At 44.9% G+C, this 25,588-nt stretch overlaps 2 protein-coding genes across 6 annotated transcripts in view; both read right to left on the bottom strand.

The window, feature by feature from the left end:
• pcnt (pericentrin) overlaps positions 1-16,452 on the bottom strand; it is a 75,091-nt gene extending 58,639 nt beyond the window's left edge. For 4 of the 5 annotated variants that reach the window (XR_014619457.1, XR_014619458.1, XM_084309602.1 and 1 more), the window contains exons 1-16: positions 16,181-16,452; positions 15,661-16,023; positions 14,520-14,931; positions 13,344-13,745; positions 12,239-12,457; positions 11,604-11,699; positions 10,604-10,747; positions 6,008-6,263; positions 5,494-5,573; positions 4,194-4,407; positions 3,383-3,483; positions 2,222-2,333; positions 1,934-2,060; positions 1,059-1,178; positions 880-952; positions 383-487 (exon numbers count right to left, since the gene is read on the bottom strand). Coding sequence is in view for 3 of the 5 variants with exons in the window: in XM_084309602.1 (XP_084165728.1) it covers positions 383-487; positions 880-952; positions 1,059-1,178; positions 1,934-2,060; positions 2,222-2,333; positions 3,383-3,483; positions 4,194-4,407; positions 5,494-5,573; positions 6,008-6,263; positions 10,604-10,747; positions 11,604-11,699; positions 12,239-12,457; positions 13,344-13,745; positions 14,520-14,931; positions 15,661-16,023; positions 16,181-16,398 (3,042 nt within the window). In the remaining 2 variants the exon portion in view is untranslated. Of the gene's footprint in view, positions 1-382; positions 488-879; positions 953-1,058; positions 1,179-1,933; positions 2,061-2,221; positions 2,334-3,382; positions 3,484-4,193; positions 4,408-5,493; positions 5,574-6,007; positions 6,264-10,167; positions 10,213-10,603; positions 10,748-11,603; positions 11,700-12,238; positions 12,458-13,343; positions 13,746-14,519; positions 14,932-15,660; positions 16,024-16,180 lie in introns of those variants that run through there. The other variant, XM_084309603.1, reaches the window with a different exon arrangement.
• The window catches only part of LOC311225716 (uncharacterized protein), a gene marked incomplete at its 3' end in the record, with an annotated part of 9,518 nt that continues 335 nt past the window's right edge, over positions 16,406-25,588 (bottom strand). The window contains exons 2-7 of the mRNA XM_084311110.1: positions 24,502-24,531; positions 20,218-20,397; positions 18,933-19,076; positions 18,336-18,485; positions 16,564-17,172; positions 16,406-16,417 (exon numbers count right to left, since the gene is read on the bottom strand). Of these exons, the coding sequence (XP_084167236.1) occupies positions 16,406-16,417; positions 16,564-17,172; positions 18,336-18,485; positions 18,933-19,076; positions 20,218-20,397; positions 24,502-24,531 (1,125 nt within the window). The remainder of the gene's footprint in view (positions 16,418-16,563; positions 17,173-18,335; positions 18,486-18,932; positions 19,077-20,217; positions 20,398-24,501; positions 24,532-25,588) is intronic.

Below are 25,588 nucleotides of genomic sequence, written 5' to 3' on the forward strand. Positions count from 1 at the left end.
ATCAATGGAGAGAAAGAGAGAGAGAGAGAAGTAGAATGAGTTTGAGGTGTAAAATTCTAAAAAAGTTCAATACAGTGTATGGGAATTTAAAACTACATCGACGATTCTCCTCTCTCCTAGGTCTCTCGACTGTGGTCTAACCCTTTCAGTATAGAGTGGGAGGGGAGGGTACGCCATCAGTTCCAAGCAAATTGGGAGAATACACATGCCCCAAAAACCCCAAGGGTACAATATCACACACATAATTAGCATTTTGTAGTCAGAGCTCTGTAGTATGAATACATTTTAACATAAAGGAATACCTGGAAATCAAAACTAGTTATGGAATCTGAAAATGTGTACATTGTTACGCTCCCCAGAACCAGTGCATGCTGTATCTGACCTGTAGCAGATCTTCCTTATAGGACAGAACCATGGAGGCCTGCAGGTGGGACATCTCCTGTGTATGGCTCTGCTCCAACTGCAAGCGTAACATGTCCAACTCCTCCTAAAAGAACAGTAACAGACATTGACACGACAGGGGTAACGTTAGTAAAAAAGGATGGCTGAGATCATGGTCCCGTAGAGCCCAGTGTGTGGAGTGCTAGGCATGTATTTACTCTGAGCGCGGCATTAAAGCCACAATGTGCCTTTAAAAAGAAATGTATTAATCAAGTTCTGGAGCGTGTAGTACGTCGAGACCACCGGTTCTTCCACACATCACTCCATCGCTGCCCCTGCCTCAGCTGGCGTGGTGAGACACGGCCGTGCGTGCACGTTATGTGTATTATATCCCTACTTTCCCATTTCCCCCTGATTGGATAAATCATGCCAAACAAAGTTTTAAAAAAGCGCTTGGGTGTGAAGCGGCCCTTTAAAAATTCATGTACAATTAATTACCTTGTGTTTCTCCAGATTGAGAGTGATCTCCGCCAACGCGTCGCTCTTCTCCTCCTCACCTCCGGACAGGAAACTAGAACACAGACCAGAGCTGACGTGACGCACAGAACTTTGCTGCGTTGTTTGTCGAGCACCGAGAATGATCCTCTGGTCTAAAGTGAAAGGCCTGGTTAACGAACCTAGAATCCCCGGTCTTGAGTACGGACTCCTCCAGGGCCCTCTCCACCAGCTTCAGCTGCAGCAGAGCGATCTCCTCCCTGTAGCTCTCCTCCGCCGCGCGCAGACGCTGCTCAAAGTACCTGGAGGAAGAGGAAGACGCGAGTGCGACCGATAGTCACAGGACAAATCTATAAAGTTCCGTTTCTCACATGCCATCATGCTACGCAGAAGGACCTCTTGAAATCTACCGCTTACCAGATATGTGCTTATGATTTGACAAGAAATAACTAATTCCACATGGGGGAAAAAAACATAAAGATCGACTAATCCGGGCAACTGGGTGGCGCAGCGGACATTGCGCTCGACACCAACGCAAGAGACACTGGGTTCGACTCCGGCTGTCGGCGTTGCCTACGGCTTGGGCCAGCCGTCATACATACTCAATTGGCAGAGTTAGCAGGTGGAAGTCTGGACGTTGTGGACAGTGACTCCTACAGGTCGGTTGGGGACGCCTGCACAGCAGAGACAGGAAAATGGCAGGGGTAGTGCGAGCCTCCCACACGTTACACCTCGCCAATGAAAAGGCTGCCTCCTCGTGTATCGGAGGAGACACATGATGCAAGGCTTCTATCCTCCCTACAACCGGCCAGTGGGGGGCATATGCGAGCAACGTTAAAGACAGGGGAGGGAAGAATTGGCACAGTGGAATTGGGATGAGAGAAAAATAGAAAAAAAGAGAAAAGGTGGATAAAAAAAAAAAGATTGACTAATCCGACTAAAGTTTTTGGTCGACCAACAAGACCAATCTCAAACCCTGCCCTTCTTTTCTTGATCCTCCAATCACAGCTGTTGCCTTCCTTGGCATCCCTACACATGGTAATAGGCCAGTATGTACCTCCTCAGGCTTTCCAGCTCCGCTTCATTCTGCTGCTTGATCTCCCGTCTCTGTTCATTGAACTCCGCCTTCAGACGCTCGATGTCATCAACGCGGGACGAGCGGGCAAGCAACTGTTCCTTCAGCTCTGTGGGACGAAATAAATAATATTTTTATTTTTTTAATGTAGTACTTAAATAGTTTCAACAACTGATATTAATTACATGTATTTAAAGTTTCTTTCCTGTGTGTGTGCGTGCGTGTGTCTGTGCGCGCGCGTGTGTGTGTGTGCGTGTGTAACCCTCTCACCTCCCAGCTCCTGTCGACTCGTCCTCATGCTCTCCAGCTGAGCCCAGAGTTGAGCCATCTCCTTTTCTGAGGTCAGCTTCACTGACATCTGCTCCTCTTGTAGATGCAGCAGCTGGGACACAGAGAGAGAGGAGGTTAGACTCACTTATTGCAACAAGGAGTTCAGTTTTGTTGTTAAGTGACGCAGGATTTATCAACCGACCCAATGTCACCCAGAGAGTCAGCTAAATGCCCTAAAGGTCATGTGTCCAAATGAGTAAAGCTCTAATGGTACATACTGTCTATGTGATTTAAACTGAAAGTGAGCTAGAACTATACTGATAAATATATATATATTAGGGTTGACCTCGACTAGTCGAATAATCGATCGAAAGGAGCCGTAGTCGACTGCCAACCTCTTAGTCGATTGCAAAAAATGTATAAAAAATAATAATATTATTATTTTTTGGATCATTCTTTCCAAAAGCAAAGAGGTCTAGAAACATGGCTAACGCTAATGGCGCGCATACCAACAAGGCTAACTGCCTAAGAAAACGGGCACAGAGGCACTGAAAGAGGATTTAACCCGTCTTAATGAACACACTAGGCAAATATCAAGTTGTATCCATCAGTGGACGAATTGCATGCTTTCGCAGAGGACAAGAAGCCTTCAGTCGACTCCTTCAGACGACATTATTATTATTGTCTTTTTTTTTGCATGGGGGGGGGGGGGGGTAGACGACTATCGGCATATTTTGGTCAATCAAAGTAGACTATACAAATCCTTAGTCGGGGACAGGCCTAATATATATATATATGAAACTGTGTGGGTATATATTAAACTGTGTGGGTATCAAGCAGGAAGAAAGACTGTCAGGATTTAAACTGTGTGTGTATCAAACGGGGGAGAAATACGGTCAGGTTTTAAACTATGCAAGTACCAGTATATATTTGTTTCAACTTAATTGTCTTGTTTGGTTCTTATCAATCAATCTGTATTCTTATCGTCTGCATTGCTTTGACCATTTCCTTATTCTCTGCATTACTTTTATTCCGTCTATTTTATGCAAATTGTATGCGTATTTTATGGCTGTGAAGCACTTTGAGCTGCAATTCTTGTATGAAAGGTGCTATACAAAATAAATACATTGTATTATTATTATTATTGCATTGTGGTTTCACCTCTTGCTGCAGCTGTTGTTCCTTGTCCTCTAGGTGGCGTATGTGCTGTTCTTTCTCCTGCAGCGCTGCGTTATGACTGGACACCAGCTCCTCCACAGCACCTGAGCACAGGAGACATAGCAATCATTACATGTTCAGAAGCTGAAATGCCACATCCAGAGCAGAGTGTCAGCAGTGATCATTTCACATCTCCGCTGACGTACCGGTAACGCTACACCTATGCTGTAGCATATTTAATCTCCAAGGACATGATGCCATTTCAGATTGTGGAACGCCCCCCATGAAAACTGATATTTTTCTTGCCACCAAAATCTCATATCATGACATCCCTAAATCGGAACGGTAACTCACCAACGTGTTCTGTGTCAAGAGCTCAGCCGCATCGGCACCCTGAGAAATTCCTCCAGGTGATGTCACAGAGGAGAGCAGACCTCTAGCGAACTGCAGACACCATTTCCTCAACTATTTTCAACTGCAGTGGAGCTCAAAGAAAGTCGAAGAAATGGTTGAGGAAATGGTGTCTGCAGTTTGCTAGAGGTCTGCTCTCCTCTCGGTGACGTCACCTGGAGGAATTGCTCGGTGTGCCAATGGGGCTGAGCTCTCGAGACACAAAACATATCACATGTAAATGTCTTCCTCACAACAGAACGATAGGACTAAGGTTGAAAATCGGCAAAGTATTTTAAGGTACAACCAAGTCAAGTCAAGTCAACTTGGTTGTACCTTAAAATACTTTGACTGTAGTTGTTTTGTACCAGAATATAACTACTACGGTATATAAAGGAAGGGAGGGAGGGGGTGTGGAACTCACGGGTGGCTGCATCTCTGTCAGCCCAGGCTTGGCTCAGCTCTTCCTCTAGTCTCTGGATCTCCTTCTGACTGGAGGCCTCGAGGTCCTCCAGCCTGGCCCGGGACTCGCTCAGGTCCGTCTGGGTCTCAGTGAGGCTCCTCTGGGTCTCTGAGAAGGATGTCTGGTTGTCAGCCTGGGACCTATTGGCTTCCTGCCCCCATTCAGACCTCAGAGCCTGGAAGAAAAAGAAGAGAAGTATTGTTGAGAATAAACAATAGACCTTTCCCAACTTAACATAAATTACAGACCTTTCCTAACTTAACATAAATTATATGATGTTTCCAAGTAGGGATGCTCGATATTGGCTTTTTTACCGATACCGATATTGTCCAACTCTTAATTTCCGATACCGATATCAACCGATACAGATATATGCAGGGTTCCCCCCCCCCCCCCCCCCCAAATCTTTATAATTTCAGGTAATTAACATTACATATCTCTTGTTGTGGAATTAACACAACATTATGCATACTTTTGACAATAAATAAAATCAGAATTTGTTCTTACTTGCTTGCCTGGGTAAATAAAGGTTATAGAAATGTATTAAAAAAAGAAAAAACGATACAGATATTTTCCGATATCACATTTTAATGCCGATATCGGCCGATAATATCGGACATCCCTATTTCCAAGTAATCGTGTTAAATAATCGTGACCTCAATAATGACTTTTGCCATAATCGAGCAGCCCTAACAGTAACTACCGTAATTCCTCTAATAGTAACCGGGTCTCAAATACAAGCCGGGTCTCTATTAATGGCCGGGTGCGCTCTTGAGCTAAGCAATTATAAGCCGGCCTCCTAATACAAGCCGGGTTACTAATATACTGAGCTGCATACTGAGCTAGTTACTTGATTTCACTTTGAAAACGTTGAAATGACCAGTGACCACCTGTAATTGCACTGTTTACTATTTCATACAGTACTTGGTTTCAATAAATGAACCCAGTACATTTTACTGGGTTCAAACTGACACAAAATGTTGATTTATTCATTATGATCCGTTTGAAAATTTGAAATATAGGCCTCCCTCTTATACAGGCCTCCTCCTAATACAAGCCTGGTACCCGCTACAGTTGAAACAATTACAAGCCGGGGTTACTATTAGAGGAATTAAGGTATGTCAATGTTAATATAGCAGTACCTGTATCCACTTGTCACGTAGTACAGTATGCAATAAATGTCCATACAAATGCCATGTTCTTTCCCCCCAATTATCCAATTCCGACACTGTGTCAACTGTCAACCTGAACGCAGCAGCACCTGTATCTGCTCGACACGCTGCTCCTCCGCGACCGCCCTCTCCTGAGAGACACGCATCTCGCAGCGCTGCTTCAGCTCCTCTGAAAACACACACACACGATGTTCAGCTCCAGTACATCAACACAGGATTTGGAGGCTAGTGTTTCACGCTCTACTTTTGCCTGAATGAACCCGTTAAGGACGACGGAGGAGATTCACCCAAATAAACAACACCCACTGTTTAGTATTCAGTGCGGCCCGAGGGGGGACATGATCATCCATCCATCAATCTCCCTCCCTCCCTACACCAGGGTTGGCTCAATTCACTTTAATATGTCAGTCAATTCAGGTTGGACTCGATTCACTATCATTTCAGTGAATTCAGGATTTTCTTTCAAAATTCAAATCCTGAAAAACATTATACTATGCAGCCTACTGACTAAATTAAATGAGAATTAATGTTCCGTCATCAGCGAGTAAACAGCCATTTCTGTTTGAATTTGGACCGGACGACGCTCTACACACACACACTCACCGATGTCTCGTTGGTGGAGCTGGCGCTGGTGCTCGTGATGCTCCTGGGTCTGCTCTCTGATCCGGTCCAGTTCAAACTGCTGCCGGGCCTGCAGGACGGCGCTGTCCTGGGCCCACTTGTCCCTCAGGGTGACCTGGACCTCGCTCAGAGCGGCCTCCCGCTCCCGCTGCAGGTTGGCCTGGGAGAGCTCCAGCTGGGATGTGTGGAGGTTGGTCAGGCCCAGACGCAGAGCCTCCAGGTCCCGGGACTGTTGGGTCTGAGGCAGGGGACACGGGGTCATTCGTCTGGCTAGGAATTTAGTTTTTTGTAATTAAAAAAGTTTTTATTTAGTCAAACATGCACAAAATGACCCAAAACACAACATGGTTTTACAGTCATTTTATGAATACAAAGAGCATTGTTTCCGCCACATGGCCTGGCAACCGATTAGCCAATTAGCCAAATTTCCCTCAGGATGAATATTTCTATTCTATTCTATTACATCATCACAGTGTCCCAGCAATGTTACATGAAAAAGAGCGGGCCTGTGCCCTCCCAGAATTCCCACCTTCATCATTCACTCTAGAGAAACATTTGCTCATATCCACTTTTTTCTCCCCGTTTTTCTATTTTTCTCCCATCCCAATTTCGTATTATCCAATTCTTCCCTCCCCTGTCTCGAACGTTGCTAGACCATGCCTCCCACTGGCCGGCTGCAATGTGGACGAAGCCTTGCATCACGTGTCCCCTCCGGTACACGAGGAGGCAGCCGTCGCATCTTTTCACCTGCACAGCGCGATCTCTCAGTGGTGAGGAGTAACGCGTGGGAGGCTCACGCTGCCCCCGATACTTCCTGATTCTGCTGTACAGGCGCACCAACGACCTGTAGGAGTCGCTGTCCACAACGTCCGATCCCCACCCACCGGCTTTCCCACCCCCTAATACTGCCAATTGTATTAGTATGAACGACCAGCCAAGCCGGAAGCAACGCCGAGAGCTGGGCTCGAACCCAGCATCTCCTGCGTTAGTGGCGAGCGCCTTGCCCACTGCGCCACTTAGCCGCCCGCTCATATCCACTTTTTAAGATCTGGAGAAGATGTACTTTTCCAAAAATCTGAGGATCATTCGCGCAGCCGTGACGACCCCTACTTTTATTACTGTGTCGTGGTCGTGGCAAATATTATCATGTCATTATAGATCTGTGTTGAAATATATATTCTATCATACATATTCGACTAGTTTAATATAGGTCAACTAAACAGCCCAGACACTAGGCTACAGACCAAGGTTGGGGAGAAGATCACATTTGGCCTATCTCTTTCTTTTCTAGTGTGTGAGCCGTAGCAAAGCTATTTCCCACTCCAGTTAACACTTTGGATGCCACGGACGACATAACACGTGTTATCAGCCCGCCCCCTGAATGCCCACGATGACAAATATCGTTTTATTTTTTTTATTAGCGATCTGAATTCATATTTCATCAACCAAGTCTACCGTTGGGAAACCAGCCCCATCAGGAGCTCAGATGTGAAAAAAGCGCCCCCTATCGTCTCCCAGATGGTAATGCACCCTTTTGGAATGGACTCAATGAAAAATGGAGAAAAAAAAAATCCGGAATCCACATTTTACTTCTCATGCATGTACCCCGAGCCGATCGGATTCATTGTGGAGCTTCAAAACAGCGTGTAATATATGTTTACAGTATGTAGCATTGGATCAATAAAAGGATCGATTTTTGGAATGGCGATCAGGAATTGGAATAATCTTTTTGGATACCATCTGATCTCAGGTAAGGAATCTATTTTACCAGTCTTAGGATAATCAGACCCGTTTTCACGGAGATATACGTTTTTAAGCTATGTGTGTGTGTGGCTGTGTGAGCGATCAGGAACTAAGAGAATCGATTTTCAGCTTGCCTATATAGCGTGCATACGTACACATATACTATCGATAATCTAGCGTTTATTTGAAAACGATTCATAAATAGGCCGAAAAATGACAACATTCTAGAACAGTGGTTCTCAAACTGTGGTACGCGTACCACTAGTGGTACTTGGTGGTACTGCTGGTGGTACTTGAAAACATTTCCAAAAAAGCGATTTTTTTTTTTTTTTCAGTCAGGCCACTGAACTTAGAAGCAGGCCAGGCCAGTGTTTCTGGTTGCAGATAGTTAGATAATCTAAGTGGGGAACAACCAGGAGATCACTGTGACAGAGAGTAATGCAGTCTAAACAGTCATAAATCTTTAATTCAACTTCAGCCCTGATCATAACCATTTATTTTTAAAAATTGAAATACTCCCACTTTTCTGAAAAGAGTTGGTGTTAAATCTGACATTACAAAAAATCCATCAAAATATGTGTTGCTGCTAATCATTGACACATGCCTAGCCTGTAATAATCCCCCCCAGAAAAATGTACTTTGCATTTGATATATTGTAAATATTTGACTTTTTGTGTGTTTCTTTTAACAATAATTTGTGATGCCATCACACAAACTGGCATTTAAAGGGTAAACATTCAAAAATGTATTGAATGTGATTTATTTTTATTTTTACAATAATTTGTGATGCGTGTGTGTGTGTGTGTGTGTGTGTGTGTGTGTGTGTGTGTGTGTGTGTGTGTGTGTGTGTGTGTGTGAAAGAATGACGGACAATTGCTTGCTGTGTGAGAGAGAAAGAGAGAGAGAGAGAATTAAGTACATTTGCTGAAATACAGTTGTTCTTAATTTTCTGAGAATGTTAGTTATTATGTTCTCAATGCCCCTTGCATTGTATGGGTTGTGTGGAAGAGTTTGCTAGTTCTAGTGCTATCCCTTTGTACATTGTGGCTGTGTCTGACAAAAGTTAACAATAAATAATGGTATTAGGAATACATTTGTCTCCTGCGTGAACTGTGCATAGCTGAATAGACTGTATTTTAACGCCGGTCATATGGTGGTACTTGGAGAGCCAGCTATGTTCTCAGGTGGTACTTGGTGTAAAAAGTTTGAGAACCACTGTTCTAGAATATTCCAGTACAGGGCGTTTATCACGGAATCTTTTTATTTTCCTTGAAAACGAGGGCTTTTCAAAATGCTATAAAACGGAAATGAACCGATAAAAAAACAATCCGCTTCGACAATGTTGACTGGAAAATGAGTCATTGATAAGCGACGGGCAGATTAGACATAATTTAAAACATAGATTAGGCGTTATTAACGCTAACATTGAAGTGGATGATGGGCATTCAAGGGGGTAAAAAGGAAAACACGGCCGGCTCTGAAAGTGTTAAGACATAACAATAACACCGCCTAGCCAAGGCTTGTTTATTAATTTCTCCCCTTTTGGGCATATTTTGGTTATCCTTTCAGTCATATCTGGACTGTTAAGAAAAAAACATGAGAAAAATAATAAGAAAGTATTTGTGAATGAGGCCCAATGCTCTTTGTATTAATAAATGACTGTAAAATGTTGAACCTCTGAAATACTTTTGTTTTTGTTTTACCTACTTATTCTCCTTTTTTCTGTGATTTTTCTCCCATCCCAATTTCCTCTCGTGCCAATTCTCCCTCCCCTGTCCTGATCGTTGCTCGCATGTGCCCCCCACTGGCCGGTCGTAGGGAGGATAGAAGCCCATCACATGTCCCCTCCGATACATATGGAGGCAGCCAGTCACTTCTTTTCACCTGCCAGCGCGGACTCTCATTGGCGAGGTGTAACGTGTGGGAGGCTCACACTACCCTCGCCATCTCCTGTCTTTGCTGTGCAGGCGCCCTGACCGACCTGTAGGAGTCGCTGTTCACAACGACCAGACTACCACCCATCGACTTCCCACCCGCTAACGCTGCCAATTGAGTCAGTATGACGGCCGGCCCAAGCCGGAGGCAACGCTGACAGCCGGATTCGAGACCGGTGTCTCTTGCGTTGGTGACGAGCGCAATGTCCGCTGCGCCTCCCAGCCGCCCAACCTCTGAAATACTTGAATCGTTACGTATATAATTTGACTGGTGGATTCAAATAAAGCGTTCCGTGTGTCTGTGCGTGTGTGTGTGTCTGTGTGTGTGTCTGTGTGTGTGTGTCTGTGTGTGTGTCTGTGTGTGTGTCTGTGTCTCCAGCAGCTCCTCCTGGTGGGCAGCCTCCATGCTCTCCCTCAGTGTGTGTACCCGTGTGTGTGTGTGCGTGTGTGTGTGTCTGTGTGTACCCGTGTCTCCAGCAGCTCCTCCTGGTGGGCAGCCTCCATGCTCTCCCTCAGTGTGTGTACCCGTGTGTGTGTGTACCCATGTCTCCAGCAGCTCCTCCTGGTGGGCAGCCTCCATGCTCTCCCTCAGTGTGTGTGTGTGTGTGTGTGTGTGTGTGTGTGTCTGTGTGTACCCGTGTCTCCAGCAGCTCCTCCTGGTGGGCAGCCTCCATGCTCTCCCTCAGTGTGTGTGTGTGTGTGTGTGTGTGTGTGTACCCGTGTCTCCAGCAGCTCCTCCTGGTGGGCAGCCTCCATGCTCTCCCTCAGTGTGTGTACCCGTGTGTGCGTGTGTGTGTGTGCCTGTGTACCCGTGTCTCCAGCAGCTCCTCCTGGTGGGCAGCCTCCATGCTCTCCCTCAGTGTGTGTACCCGTGTGTGCGTGTGCGTGTGTGTGTGTGTACCCGTGTCTCCAGCAGCTCCTCCTGGTGGGCAGCCTCCATGCTCTCCCTCAGCTCGCCGGAGAGTTGAGTCCTCAGCAGGTGGAGCTTGTCCATCTGCTCGGCACACAGCTCCGACACCGTCCTCTGGAGTTCGCGCTCAGTCACCTGCGGAGGACCAGGAGAGTGTGTAAGAGACTACGGGAGGAACGACCGGTGCAGCATGACCGAGGACAGCTTGGAGGAACACGCGGTATTCGGATGCTGTGTTGGCGGCAGTCACACTAATGTGATACTCGGAAACGTGAGTTCATAGAATGGCCATTCGCGTTGGAGTAGTCTAAATACATTTGGGCTGGTACGCCACGTGTTTGAGAATGATGTTGTGGAAATAAAGTGACTGTTTGGTACATCACATGTCATGAGACTCTGAAGACTGAAGGTTAAACAGGAACACGCCAACATTATGGGAAATGCTCTTACAGTCTTCTCCAATTTTCTCTGTGCGTTCAGTAGAAAGCTGCAAGTTAGCCTAGTTTAGCACAAATTAATGGAAGCGGATACGGACCGGTTAGCCTAGCTGTTGGCCAAAAACACCTCTCCCGGAGTTTTAAGCTAGGCTGGTTGGTCCGTATCCACTTCCATTAATTTGTGCTAAGCTAGGCTAGCTTGCAGTTGAATAGCTTTCTACTGAATGCACAGAGAAGACAGTAAGAGCATTTCTCATAATGTTGGCGTGTTCCTTTAATGTCTTGCCTCTGAAAAGGTCTCATTCTGATGAACATTCCAGTGAGAGTTGTGATGAACATTGCATCTTTGAGACTATCATGCACACAGTCAACACAACCTTCATCAAAATTCTGTGGCAGCCATATTAGGTGTACCCCAGTGAACTAGGAAAGGCCCTTTCTATCGTCCATGTTCTGTGATGAGATTTTTTATCTCTTTTATCTAGCCGTTTCTGTCGTTCATGTTCTGTGATGATGCTTTGAATCTCTTGTCTATTAGGGGGTGTCAGTTAAACCTGTTTAATGAGGCTGATCTGTCTCTTCTGTTGTTCTTCCAGACTGGCCTTCTGCTCCAGCAGCTCTGTCTCCAAGCGGGTGTTCAGCTCAGACACCTAAGTGCACAAAGGACATGGCATCAGGACAAATAACACGTTTAAGTCCTTATTAAAAAAGGAAATAATAAAAAGCATTTGGGAAACATTTTTTAAAAAAGCATTTCTTTTTTGATAGAATATATATACATTCTTTTCTTTTACAAGGAAAAAGGTTATATTTCTAGTTAAAGTAGGCAAAGTGGTACTGGTAGTGTTCAAGTATATGCAGGGTGTGGTCATTTTAGCCAACAATGATACCAAATCTGCTTCCTGAAACCCACCAAGCCTATATCGGGAGGTCAAGTCACCCAATGAGAGATGAGGGTACGACCACTGCAATGTTCACAATGTGTTAAACACCAATCTTTGCCAGGATATGGTGACAGTATTTCTATTCTATTCTTTAGCCTCCTTGAACTTAACTGTGTTATACACCACTCTTTGACAGGATATGATGGCCGTGTTCTCCTTTAGCCCCCTTGAACTTAACTGTGTTATACACCACTCTTTGACAGGATATGATGGCCGTGTTCTCCTCTAGCCTCCTTGAAACCCACCTCCTCCTGGTGCTTGTCCATCAGCTCATCCACCTCCTCCTGATGAGATCTCCTGAGCTTCTCTGTAGCGTCCTCCACAGCCTGGACCTGCTTCTCCAGGAGAGCCTTCACCTCCTCCTCACTTTCCTTCCTCTGCTCCTCCAGGAGACGCCTGACACTAAACAGCTTTTCCTCCTTCTCCTGACGCTCCTCCTCCCATTTCTCCTTCTCCTCGGCCAGCTGGAAAATGTATTTTAAATAATTTGTCAATCTTTGCACAGTATAAACAACACAACCCTATTCATATCAGAATGAGCACAATACCAATGTGTGTGTTTACATGCAAAGGTAACTGTCCAATATTATTCAGGATAGAAATGTGTATTACTTGGCATAAGAGTAGGGGAGGTGTTATTGAGACATTGCAATATTTTGCGTGACGATATTACATTGATGCAATGTATCAATATAAAAATATTTGCTTGACAATCCCATTTTGCTGCAATAAGAATTAGGTGAACAGACTGAAAACGTTATCTTATAAGATAAGAACAGATGTATATATATATATTTCTATTGCAGTTTTCCAGTACATAATTTGCAAGTTGAAAAAAGGTAATAAATCCCAATATATCAAAGAATAGCGATATTACAATATCATGACTCTAGTATCGTCGTGATAATATATCGCGGGACCTCTGGTGATTCCCACCCCTACACAACAGCATATCCCGTTTACAACAACCTGGCTGAGCTCATATCCAGACTTTGAGAAGCCCAAATAAGATGCCTGGGGGATATGTCAATATTAGCCAAAACACTGTGGTATGTATTTATGTAAACAACTTATCCCATTTCTCTGCTGTGTTTTGTAGTCCGTTTTGAATTGCATTGCTATGGTAAAATAAGCAATACTCCGTATTCTCATGTATATGAGGATATGTGTGATTAGGACAGGAAGATGCGTTTAAACCACAGAATTAAAATAGAATCCCATGAACCTTATCCTGACGAAGACCTTAACCGGTCCGGGATATTAGTTAGTACCAGGAATACTTTGTACATGTAAACACTATATATTATATTGTTATTATCACAATATATTAATTATAAACATCCTCCTCACCTCGTCCTCTTTGACCTTTATTAGCTTCTCAAACTCTTCCAGCTCCTCCTCCAGAACCTGCTCCATCTTCCTCATCCGTCCGTCCATCTCCTCCTCTTTCCTCCTGCGCTCCTCCCTCTCCCCCGGTCCCTGGGCCTGCGCCTCCTCCAGGTTGGTCAGGTTCTGTTTCAGACAGAGGAGATGAGACTCCAGTTCACTCCTCTCTCCCTCAGTCCTCCCCAGACTCCCCCGGATCTCCTCCATCTCTCCCCCGAGCCTCCGCATCTCCTGCTGGACGACCGCTACCTGCTCGCGCGTGGTGTCCAGTTCTTTTAAGGCGGCGTCTAGTTGCATGGTCTTTTGGCCCAGCAGGGCCGCTGTGGCTTTGTGTCTGGAGTTGGTCTCCTTCAGCTCAGATACGACCTGGTCACGGTGGGACGGGAGAGAAAGCAACAAGGGATGAATCTTCTGGTAATTTTTCCTGTTGATCTTCTTAAATTTAGCTAATTTAACCATAATATGACAGAACTGCTGACTCACGTAAATCTATTTACAACTTATGCCTCTCATTCACTCATATATTCACACCGACAGTGGAGGCAACCATGCAAGGTGCCAACCTTCTCATCGGGAGCAGTTAGGGGGTTAAGCGTCTTGCTCAAGGACACTTCGACACACTGCTTCTTAATCGACATGTCTGCAGGGTTTAAAATTGTACTCGTGTTCAGGCTTTTCTATTAAAGACTAAATTAAATATACATTCGGAATCCATCTGCTGTGGCTGGTGGACCCAAAGAAAAAAGAAAAAAAAGAAAATAATTACTTTTATTGCCCGTTTAGTTAAATAACCAAACATGACCACACACCCTCACTTGACTTCCATGTCAAATCTCAGCCTCCTGGGGTGAAAACTGTGGCCGCTAGAGGGTGCACACTTTTGTGGACCAACCAGCCAACAGTTACCTATAGAGCTGCTGGTCACAGCCAATAGAAAAGGTCGAAGGCCCATTCCATAATCCAAATGTAAAAACAAACAAAACTAAAAATATCTAGCTGATTGAGCTTTTGATACATAATGATTTAAAAGTCCCCCCCGCCCACCAAAAAAAGAAAGCACATTGCATCTACAATTCAAACCTTTATGTAAATAATATATATGTATAATGGGTCAAAAAGATGTATAAATCAAATATGTACCTGTAGTGCTTGTAGCTGTTTGCCAAACAGAGCCTGGACCTCAGTGGTGACCGACTCTCCACACGGTTTCATCTCCTGCAGAGAAGACACCAGCTGTTCCTGCTGCGTTAGACGGGACGGCAGCACGACCCCGTCCCCCCGCACCTCCTCCAGTTCCCCTAGCAGCTTCTCCGTCGCCTTCTCTGGGAGGAGCGGGGAGGAGGGGACCCTCTCTTCGTCCCTCTCCTCCAGTAAGGCACTGAGGTTGTTCTTAAGGTTGTCTCGCTCGTGGGCTTTCACGCTCATCTCCTCTTCTGCCCTTTTCCTTTTTTCCCTTTCGTCGTCGAGTTCCTCCTCGCATGTCCTCCTCTTCTCCCTTTCCTCCGACAGCTCCCAGGTGGCATCCTGGAGCTCCTCTGTCACCTGGGCCCATCTGCCGCCACAAAACAGGTAATGATGCAGTTATTGTGAGGAAGCTGTTAAAAAGGTCCCCTCCACGCATGTTAACACTTGTATATTAAATAAGTTTAGTTCAGTATGGTTTTCAATAAACTACTGGAAATGTCTGAGCAGCCCTCGTTGAGAATGCAAGGATCTATGAACGCTCGCCTCCCCCTCCCTCACTTTTTAACTTATACAATCTTGTTATAACTAAAGAGATTTGCTTAAAATAAATATTTGTTTTCATTCATTCACAGATCACTAGATGTATCAACTTATGATACGAGTTTCACGTTAGCGGTTAGCATTTCCTGGATGACCGTGTGTACAGCTGGGAAATAGAGACCATGACAGGTTCGCAGGATTAGTTGCGTAACACAGCCGGTACACATTTCGAGGAAGTACAGAGAAGCCCCCCCCCCCCCCCCCCCCCCCACCGCTCCTGTGGAAGAATGTGAAAAGGGCGCTCTGGTGACAAGTTCTGCACAAATAACAATAATGTCTAGTCAAAGTCAAAGCCATGCAAAAGTTTAAACTTTTGAGTTTTGAGTGGAGGGAACCTTTAAGTGAAGGTCTCAAAATGTACACATGTATCCCACACACACAGATTCAGTACCAAATAGAACATGCTTTACCAAAACTAAAGAAATAAGAGTGGAGAGTAGAAATCCACATGAGCCAACTAAATACATACACTTTGCTGAAAAAAAAACGTTCTCACCTGTTCCTCGCCTCCTCCAGCTCCTCCGCACTCTTGCAGACCTCTTCCCTCAGCACCTCCCGCTCTCTCTCCCAGAGAGCCAGCTCCTCCCGGAGGTCCTCGCACTGTTGGATGAGCAGCTCCTTCCCCAGGTCAGACTCTTCGCCGCACCGCTCCGTCGCCTCCCGACAGCTGGAGGTGGAGTTGTTGAACCACGGAGGGGGAGACCGCTGGCCGGAGGAGGAGGTGGCGTCGGCCTCGGCGCGGGAGCCCGGTGTGCATTGTGGGAAGGAGATGCTGTGGAAACCGCTCGGCTCTTCGCGGAGCGAGTGCGAGATGGAGAAGTGAGACAGGTCGTCCGTGACGTCGCTGTTCAGCTCAAAACTGTAAAGAGAGGAGGAGAAATGTAGGATGAGGGGTTTAGATTTGTTTAATGGAATTAGTGACAAATATATATATATTGGGTTTTTTTAACACGAGGTGTGTATGCTGTACAAAACATTAGATCGCTATACAGAGGCAATCAGAACACTCTTCTGACCTGCAGTGTGCAGAATTTTCCAGCAGGCTGTGCTCTTCCAAGCTTTCATTGTGCATGGGTTGGATTGAGGAAAAGTAGCGCTCCATCAGTGGGTCATCGTGTGCAGGGTGGGCTGAGGACAAGTAGCGCTCCATCAGTGGGTCTACATCACCAGACACGGAATCATTCAGACCATTTTCACTAGAGCCTGCCTCCAGACCAGCCTCATCCACACTCATCCCCTCCTCATCCCCCAAACTAGCTTTGGCCTGGTTCTGCTTATTCTTAGAGGCCTTGAGTCCTATTTCCTCTCTTTCAACGTCTTCCCCCTCCTCCTCCTCCTTCTTCTCCTCCTCCTTCTTCTCCTCCTCCTGTCTTTCTATCTCCTGCAAGAGGAGCCTGACCGTCTGCAACTCCTCCATGTGCTCCTCCTTGAGCCTCTGCATCTCCTCCTCCCGTCTGCCTCGCTCCTCCTCTAGGCTCTGTAGGCGCAAGGTATATTTGGCAACCTCCTCCCTTAACCTCCGCTCTGCAACCTCCTCCTCCTCTTGTAGCCTCTTCCTCAGCTCCTGCACCTCCCCATTCAGCGCCGCCTTCTCCACCTTGTACAGCTGGATCTCAAGGCACTGGGCTTGGGCTCGGTGGAGCAGGTCCTGGAGGTCCTGTAGCTGGGCCTCCCTCTCTTTTCTCTCCGCTGCCCTCTGTTCCTTCTCCTCTTCCAGCAAAGAAAGCACAAGTTGGCGATTGTCTCTCTCCTCTCTAAGCTCGGCACATATCCTTTGGTTTAAGTCCCTCTCTTCCTGCAGCTCAGTCCTAAGTTTGTGCGGGAGAGCACCCGTCTCTGTGTCGGTGTTCGAGCAGAGACCCGCTCTCCCCGGTTCCTCGGATGGAGCCTCCGTATGGTTGAGAAGGGCTTCATCCGGGGAGCTGTGGCCAGGCTGAGGCTGCTGTCGCTGGGCATGAGGGACATGGACCGCTGACTGACTTTTAAAGCGAAGGAAGTCCACGCTCGTCTGCGTGTAAACAGAGTTGAAAAAAAAACATTGAAGTTGTCGTGGAAGTGGGATCATTGCTCATTATGCTATCTAGATAACTTTCTATAATAAACACAAGATGACTTCTGATGTTGGTTCATAAACAACTACTAAAAGAAACAGCATCTGTCCTCTAGACCTACCCAAGAATCAATATGCAAGGCAAATATGAGATCTTATGTAAAACAGAGTATTAAAGAATACAAAAATAAGTATTAAATAGCTCTACATTCTTACAGCCATCACTGATATAGTGTCAACTCTAGTCAGTAACATGGGTCACCCAGGCCCTCCACTTTGCAGCAAACACAAAATAAATGTTCTGGTATCCCGTTCCCACTTTATCCAATCAGTTTGCAGTTCTCTCTCCTGATTGGATAAAGTGGGAACGGGATACCATGAAATGTATTCTCCGTTTACTAGGGATGGGTACTGAATCCGGTACTTTTAAGGGTATCGACAGAATCACGTCGGTACTACAGAGTACCGATTCACGCGAGATCCACCGATGCCACATTTCGGTACTGTTAAAAACAAAATATTATCATTTCTTTTTACGTCCGATGACGTCAACGTTTCGTTTACCGTGAAACAAAACCTATGAAGTGTGCTGCACGTCAACGTACAATACACGCTTACCTTTGTATTTGACTTGATTCAACAACAAAGCAGTCGGGGCAATGGCAAGCCAAAAAACTGTCGCAAGTGTGGTTACAGCTAGATGCAGACAATGCTCGCTGAAATATTATATATAGATCAACAAATTGTTCTAAATAAATAATAATGATAATAAATCATTTGAAGTTTATTTTTTTTACAACTGAGGTAGGTAGATTACATTTTTTTTTGACAAAAGTACTGAAAAAAGGTACCGTTGGGTACCGGTATCGATTCACAGGTACCGGTACCAGTATCAGTTTAAATGTGAACGGTACACAACCCTACCGTTTGCAGAGCGGAGGGACTGAGAGACGCATGTTACTGACGAGACACCATCAGTGACGGCTGTCTGTGTAGAGCTATTATTTTAACATGTAGACCACTTATTTTAACAAACAAAAGAATACCACTTACAGCACCTTTAATCTACATTATACAACTGTTTGGGCTCAGATAACCCTGATGTGTGTGTGTGTGTTTACCTGCTGAAGTTGTCTCTGTAAGCCCTGTATCTTTCCAGTGAGTGACTGTGCCTCCTGTTGTACCTGATCTCTGCTGATCAGCGCCTCCTGCAAGTTGGAGCTGAGCCTGGCAATGATCCCATTTCGCTTCTCCACAGCCTGCTGCAGCTGCTACAAGTGGAACACATATTTCGGGTCAGATTAACACACACACACACACACACACACACACACACACACACACACACACACACACACACACACACACACACACACACACACACACACACACACACACACACACACACACACACACACACACACACACACACACACACACACACACACACACACACACACACACACACACACACACACACACACACACACACACACACACACACACACACACCACCTTTTTCTGCATAAGGAAACCATACCTTTATGGCTGCAGTCAGTCATTTCCACAGACATGAGTGACTGAACATGGCTGCACTTTTAAGTTTGTATTTCTAAAGTATACTCAAAAGGATTGGAGGAACAATTAATAGAAGAGTATTTATTTATGATCCAGCTCTCTGTGTAGGAGTCTTTCCTGTGTAGAGAATGCTTGTATACCTTGAGCTGGTCTTTCCCAGTGAGAGTAGTGATGTCTTCCTCGCTCAACTCTTCCCCCAGGGAGAGGACTTGGTCCTGGGGTATGGGTCGTTCCTCCTGCCCCAGGCTCTGCTGGACCTCCGCCTTCCTTGACCTTTGTGGCTGCTAAAGGATTAAAAATATGATTTGTGCACGTCTCCCCACCTACACACAGCAGTTGGATTAAGGTGGTCCTACAGGCTCTAAAACTAGAAGAAATAAGGTACTAATTGAAAGGATTTCTAGCCAAATTTGAGAAAACTTGGAAACCCTTTGTTACCCGTGCACAGACTCCGATACTTGCAGGATAAAAAAAAAAGAAAATTATTATTATTATTTTATTTGTTTATTTCTGATTTTTTTTTTTGGTAGTCAATGTTGTTTTCTTTTCTCATGTCTTGTGATGTGGGGGAGGTGATTGATGTTGATTTTCTATACATTTATTTCTAAAGTTTGTAATTAAAAAAATTTCAATAAACAGATTTAGAAATATAATATATAAACCAGATGCAAATTCCATTTTAACTGATCACAATCGCCACAAAAATAACCATTTGGCCTAATTCTCAGCACATAATGGCTTATATAATCCAATTACTTTAAAATGAGCCATTGTAAATGTTCAGTGTGAACTTCCCCTTTAACGCCGGTGAATAATGGTACATTTAATCCTGGTCATGTTGTTGCTATGACAACATGCCCCCCCAAGCAACATTGTGGTTAGTGACCCATTTCTCCAATGTATGTTTACTGAGTGGCAGTGGGTATGGACCACTTGTTAAAGCACAAATTGAATGCATTGACATAAGGGTCAAGTATTGAGACCTATGAATTGTCCATGGCAAATCTCAAACCTGCCCTCTTTTCTTGATCCTCCAATCATAGCAGTCACTTCAGAAAAAAAGCTAAAGTTTGTCAGAGGGAAGCAACAGTTGTGATTGGAGGATCAAGAAAATAAGCCGGAGCTTCAGACAGGTAAATTCTTTAAAACCCTAAAGGCAAGTAAGACCGATGTCTTGTGGTCCATCCAATAGTCTAGTACAACATTTGTAAATTGTTTGGTGGGAACCCAAAAGTAGGTAATTCTGACATGACTGCAGAGACAAAAAACAACAACTTGGATTATGAGAACACTGGGATGCAACTTCATGGGACAAGGCGGTAAAATATGGTTCCTAGTGCAAAGCCAGCAAAAAAAATGGTGTAATAAATATACACGCACGTTTAAAAGTTAACATTTCTGCCACTATGAATGCAAATAGCATACCGCATGGCTCGTCGTTCCGTCCCGCCTGCCGCCATTAGCCGCCGTCCGGGGGAGCGGCTCTAAGCGTCCGTCTTGCTCTGAGCCGTCATTCTTCGGGACATCCTGGCCCTTCCTCTTCTGCGTCTTTTTCGCCTCCCCCGCACCGTCACCTTTCGCCCGCTTCTGTCGGAAGCTAGCAAGCTGCGCAGGAAGGAGAGAGAGAGGTAGACGGAGACATAAGTGAGGACCACGGAGCACCACCACACTATCAGCATGGCGGGGCTCGGGGGTCATCGGCGTCCAGCGGTGACTCAATAGTGTCCAGTCTCCTCCTCGGGCCCAGGAACCGGGTCAGAATGACGACGCGACGAGAAGTTCATTAGACCAACCCCCCCATGATCAAGAACCCAAGTTTAGAAGTATTTTTTCTCTCTCTGATGAGGCAAGAGACTGATTAAGCACAAACTAAGACGGTGCCCAGAAAGGCCATGAGAGGATCCAAAACTCGAAACCCAGAATAGACTACATTATAGTCGGAGACGCTAAATAAGTTCACAATGAGGTGATGGCGCTGATGTACTCTCAAATCTCCAGACGGGCTATTTCCAGACTGCGAGGAAGATGAGATCGAGCGACGGACGATGAGCACCGGAAACAGAACTGGCTCGAAAAAAAACATATTCCGCCGAAACAACTTGAGAAAATCCCCTCTCGTCGCTTGCATGTAGAGGGGTTAAAGGTCACGGAGAGGCAATGTGTTGTGCGAGCATCTCAATGGCTCTCCCGGAAAATAAACATCCACAAAAACAGCAGCAACATTCCCAATCAAGCCACTGGTGGAAATTCTCTTGGAATTTCTCTTCAGATCCAGCTGTAGAGATTTGTTATGGATCCACATCCCGCAGTTTCTCTATGCATCACACTCCCTTCTTTCCCAGCTGCCGCTCTTCTTTAAGCAGCTTAGAATCAGATTAAAGCAGAGTACACATTGTGAGAGATCCTCATCAAACCATCTTTCTCTTGACAGCCGCTCATACACTCTCCTCATGGCAGTCAATTCTCCCTCATCAGGGCAGCTGTCAATCTCACACACAGCCAGCCAAGCCAAGACACCTGCTTTACTGGCCAGAAAAATCGGCAGATCCTCAAAATCTCTAGGGGGGAAAAAACCACATTCTTCCTCACTCCCTCCTATTTATTTGACTGCATGTCGCAGCCTACAGTAGAGACGGAGCAGTGAGATACACCCGCTCTGGGTGAGAGAGATGCTGAGTGTCTCTCGAACAGAGGAAGAGGGTGGAGACTGAGAGACACACATCCCAGTGAAGAGGAGGCAGAGCGGAGACGAGTGCCGAGCAGCAGCGGCAGCAGCCGCACGCTGAGCTTGTTGAACTCTGCCCAACATCATGTGACCTCACTGTTGTCGGATTCCATGACTATCCTACAAGAGCGAGTGACTGGGCGGGCGAGCATTGTGTGTGTGCGCGCCCGCCGCCTCATCCACATGAGTGGTTCTACCCGAGTACATGCTCGGCAGCATCCATGAACTGTTGAATGTGTTTCACTGCATCATCCACCTGCCGCTTTGCTTAGACGTATATATACATTCTACATCACCCTTTCCGTCGTCTGAAGAAAATCCCTAAAACCTATTTTTCTAGAGCACCGACACTGTTAAAAATGGGCCCTGTTAAAGTGCATTGTGCATTAAAGTGTTTTTATTATTATTTTTTTATAAACTTTAGGATAATTTAGAAACAGATTGAGTTGAGTTTATTGAGTTTATTATGATCCCCATTAGCTGTTGCATGACAACAACTAGTCTTCCTGGGGTCCACAATTCTAACATCAATAAAATAATAGTTGGATGGATCAATTACTTAAATAGGCTAATCCTTAGTAGCAGCTCTAAATGTGTATGCAAGACTAAATACATTTGATCAACCTCTAGGCTAGATATCTATTCCTAAGTACAGTCATGACCCGCACAACTCCTCACTGTATAACAATACCATTCCTTTCCTCACCTAGCCTCCTTCCATCTCCTCCTTTCTTACTCACCTAGTTAGTTACCACCCACTCCTTCCCATCCGAGACCTCGCTCCCCTCTGGCCTATTCTCAACCTGTTCGCCATACTGATGATCCATGTCCCAGAACAGCCAGGAGAGCTTCGCTTGGCCTGAGGCGGCCTCTGTTCTGTTGAGACAGAGAATCTGGCTGCCCGGCTGGAGCGAGCTGGAGTCACAGGAGATGTGACTGGACACATAATGTTGTGTTCTGCTGTGGTGTTGTGTTCTCAGCGATGCTGACGTGGTGCGACGGGAGCAGGCTGCGGTGTGTAATGATGGTTCATCTTCCCGTGTGTTCCGGCACGCGTGCATGCGTGTGTTTTGCCCCGAGAATCAGAGCTCTCGACGTGCCTAATGCAATAAAAACTGACATAGCATGATTAGCAGCATCATAGCAACAGCGGCCATGGGAGATGCGAACGGACACTGGAAGCAAACTCCAGACTCCTTTGATGTCAATATGTCTGGAAACGCATATGTGCATCTGTTGCACGGTTCTCTCAACTTAGTCAGCTAATAATGAGTTACAGACTTAAAGAAATCTAAGGTTTCCCCCAACCAGCTGGTCTGTATACAGTAAGCCACTCATTCAGACAAATCATGTTTGTACCACCTACAGGTCTGTATATAGGCAGAATGACACAATTATGTGGTCTCAACATAGCTTGGCCACACTTGAGAGAAAAGCTGAGGCAGGATTTATTCTGGAAAATAAAACGTGAAATGAGCTAAAACCCAGAAGTAGTGCAGCAACTGTTGTGATTGGAGGATTAAGAAAAGAGGGTGGGGCTTGAGATAGGTAAATTGTTTTGTAGCAGTGAGGGTAAGAAGGAGGGTCATCATTGGTGTCCGACTGTCTGTATATCCATCCCGGTGTTGGTCTTAGCTTTAGTTCTAGTGCAGGTTTAGTCCCTAAAACTGTTCGGATTTGGCTACTTGATTACGATCAAAGTACTACTTCTGAGCACTGGGCCTACCTACATTGTTCCAACCTTTTAGGGAAATAGAAAGTGTTTAACACTTTCAATGCCCAAAACGTGATAAGACGTTTTATCAGCCCAATGCCTGAATGCCCACGACGACAATTAGCGTTTTATTTTTTTATTAGCGATCTGAATTCATATATTCATATTTCATCAACCGAGTCTCCTGTTGGTATGCAGCCCCTGTAGGAGCTCAGATGTGAAAAAACCACCCGCTATCGTCTCCCAGATGGTAATGCACCCGTTTGGAATGGACTCAATGAAAATGGATGAGAAAAAATAAATCCAGAATCCACATTTTACTTCTCAGGCATGTAACCCGAGCCGATTCATTGTGGAGCCTCAGAACAGCGTGGAATACATAATACAGTATGTAGCGCCGTTGGATCAATAAAGGCGATCGATTTTTGGAATGGCGATCAGGAATTGGAATGATCTTTTTGGAGAACATCTGATCTGAGGTAAGGAATCTATTTTACAAGTATTGGGATAATCGGAGTTGTATTCGCTGAGATCTCAGTGTTCGCCCTATGTGTGTGTGGGCGATCGCTTTGAGGAAATCAGATAATCGATTTTTCAGATCGCCTATATAGCGTGCATACGTACACATATACTATCGATAATCTAGCGTTTATTTGAAAACTATTCATAAATAGGCCGAAAAATGACATGTATTCTAGAATATTCCAGTAAAGGGCGATTATCATGGAATATTTATATTTTCCTTGAAAACTAGGGCTTTTCAAAATGCTATAAAACGAAAATGAACCGATAAAACAATCCGATTCGACAATGTTGACTGGAAAACGAGTCATTGATAAGCGACGGGCAGATTAGACACATAGCCATAATTTAAAACATAGATTAGGCGTTATTAACGCTAACATTGAAGTGGATGGTGGGCATTCAAGCGGTAAATCAAGATTAAGCTTGGGCTCTGAAAGTGTTAATGTTGTGAATTTCCTATTCTTTCTAGCATTCTAAATTGTAAAGGAAACACTGCTATCCCAACTATATGACTATATGGCAGTTGAGTTACAGACAGAAACTGGAGAGAAGGGTAGGGTGAGAAGGTTACTCCAAGTAATTTCACCTCAATCAACAAATCCCAAGACAGGAGAAGTTCGCCCCCGATCCAACACCCAAGAAGGAGATAATAAATCACTTTTTTTTACCAGGACAATCACCATAAAACCACATTCCCACACCACACACAGTCCATTCTCTGCTCATCACCGGTCTGTTCACTTACCGACTGACTTCGTTGTGGCCTGGTGGATTTCTGTCATAAGGAATAATAGTGGATTCAATTGAGTTACTGTTAATTGAGCTGTAATTAAAACAATTCAATGTCCCGATGACACCACTGGTGGCCATATTCAAACTCAATTACACTCAATAACTGTCAAACAACTATATTAATGTGTGCAAAGTGCAAACTGTTTAGCGTTGTGAGAGATTATGTGCAAAAGAAAATCAGCATTGTTTTTTGGTGAAGTTCCCCTATCATATATATATATTATAGCGCAATACAATACTATAGTGTTCTCGTTAGTATTGTGGCGGGCTACCACCAGAAGAAGCCCTGACACTATAGTTATCAGCAGTAGTTATAGTGTTACATCCGTCTGCCGACTGTATCTTAAACATGCCACCATCACAAATAAAGAGAGCCTAAAAGGGAAACACTGATATTTGAACTATTCAGAGTTCCTCATCCCACTTCTAAGTTCTAACTGCATCACCTCCTTCAGGACTAGAGAAAGCAGCTCGTAACTCAAGGGTTCTGTTTGATTGATTGAAAACTTTATTAACAGATTGTAGAATGGGTACAGTACACTACAGCTCAGTCAATACAGTTAAGGGGATGCAGACCAGAGAAAGACTTTCGTCTTGTTTACATCAGGGTCCCCCACTGTGCAAAGCAAGAATGCAATTCCATTCAAATAATGCGTGTAATGTTACAAACACTTGACAGCTCTTTCATATGAACAGATGATGAAGGTAGTGTTAATATTATTATCTAGTGATGTAGCTGACCAGTCAGCAATATAGTTATAACGCTGCACTTGGAGCCCCACAATCAAATACATGTGGAGCTAATGCTAGTATTAAACTGCCGTTATCGTTTAGTTTATTTGACAATGATTAAAATACATTACATGTTACAACAAGTCATGCATCCTAAAATGATCAAGGATAGGCAAAAAAAAGTCAAGACTTATTTCCATTGTGGTCCTTGGTCTAACGTTAACGTTCAAATGAGTGAAGTGCAACCATACACTTTGCTAATCTTGTTCATATCTTAAAATGTGTGTTGTATATTGTGACCATTCAGT

Source organism: Notolepis coatsorum (assembly GCF_963971535.1).
Source record: "Notolepis coatsorum genome assembly, chromosome: 3".
Classification (NCBI taxonomy): domain Eukaryota; kingdom Metazoa; phylum Chordata; class Actinopteri; order Aulopiformes; family Paralepididae; genus Notolepis; species Notolepis coatsorum.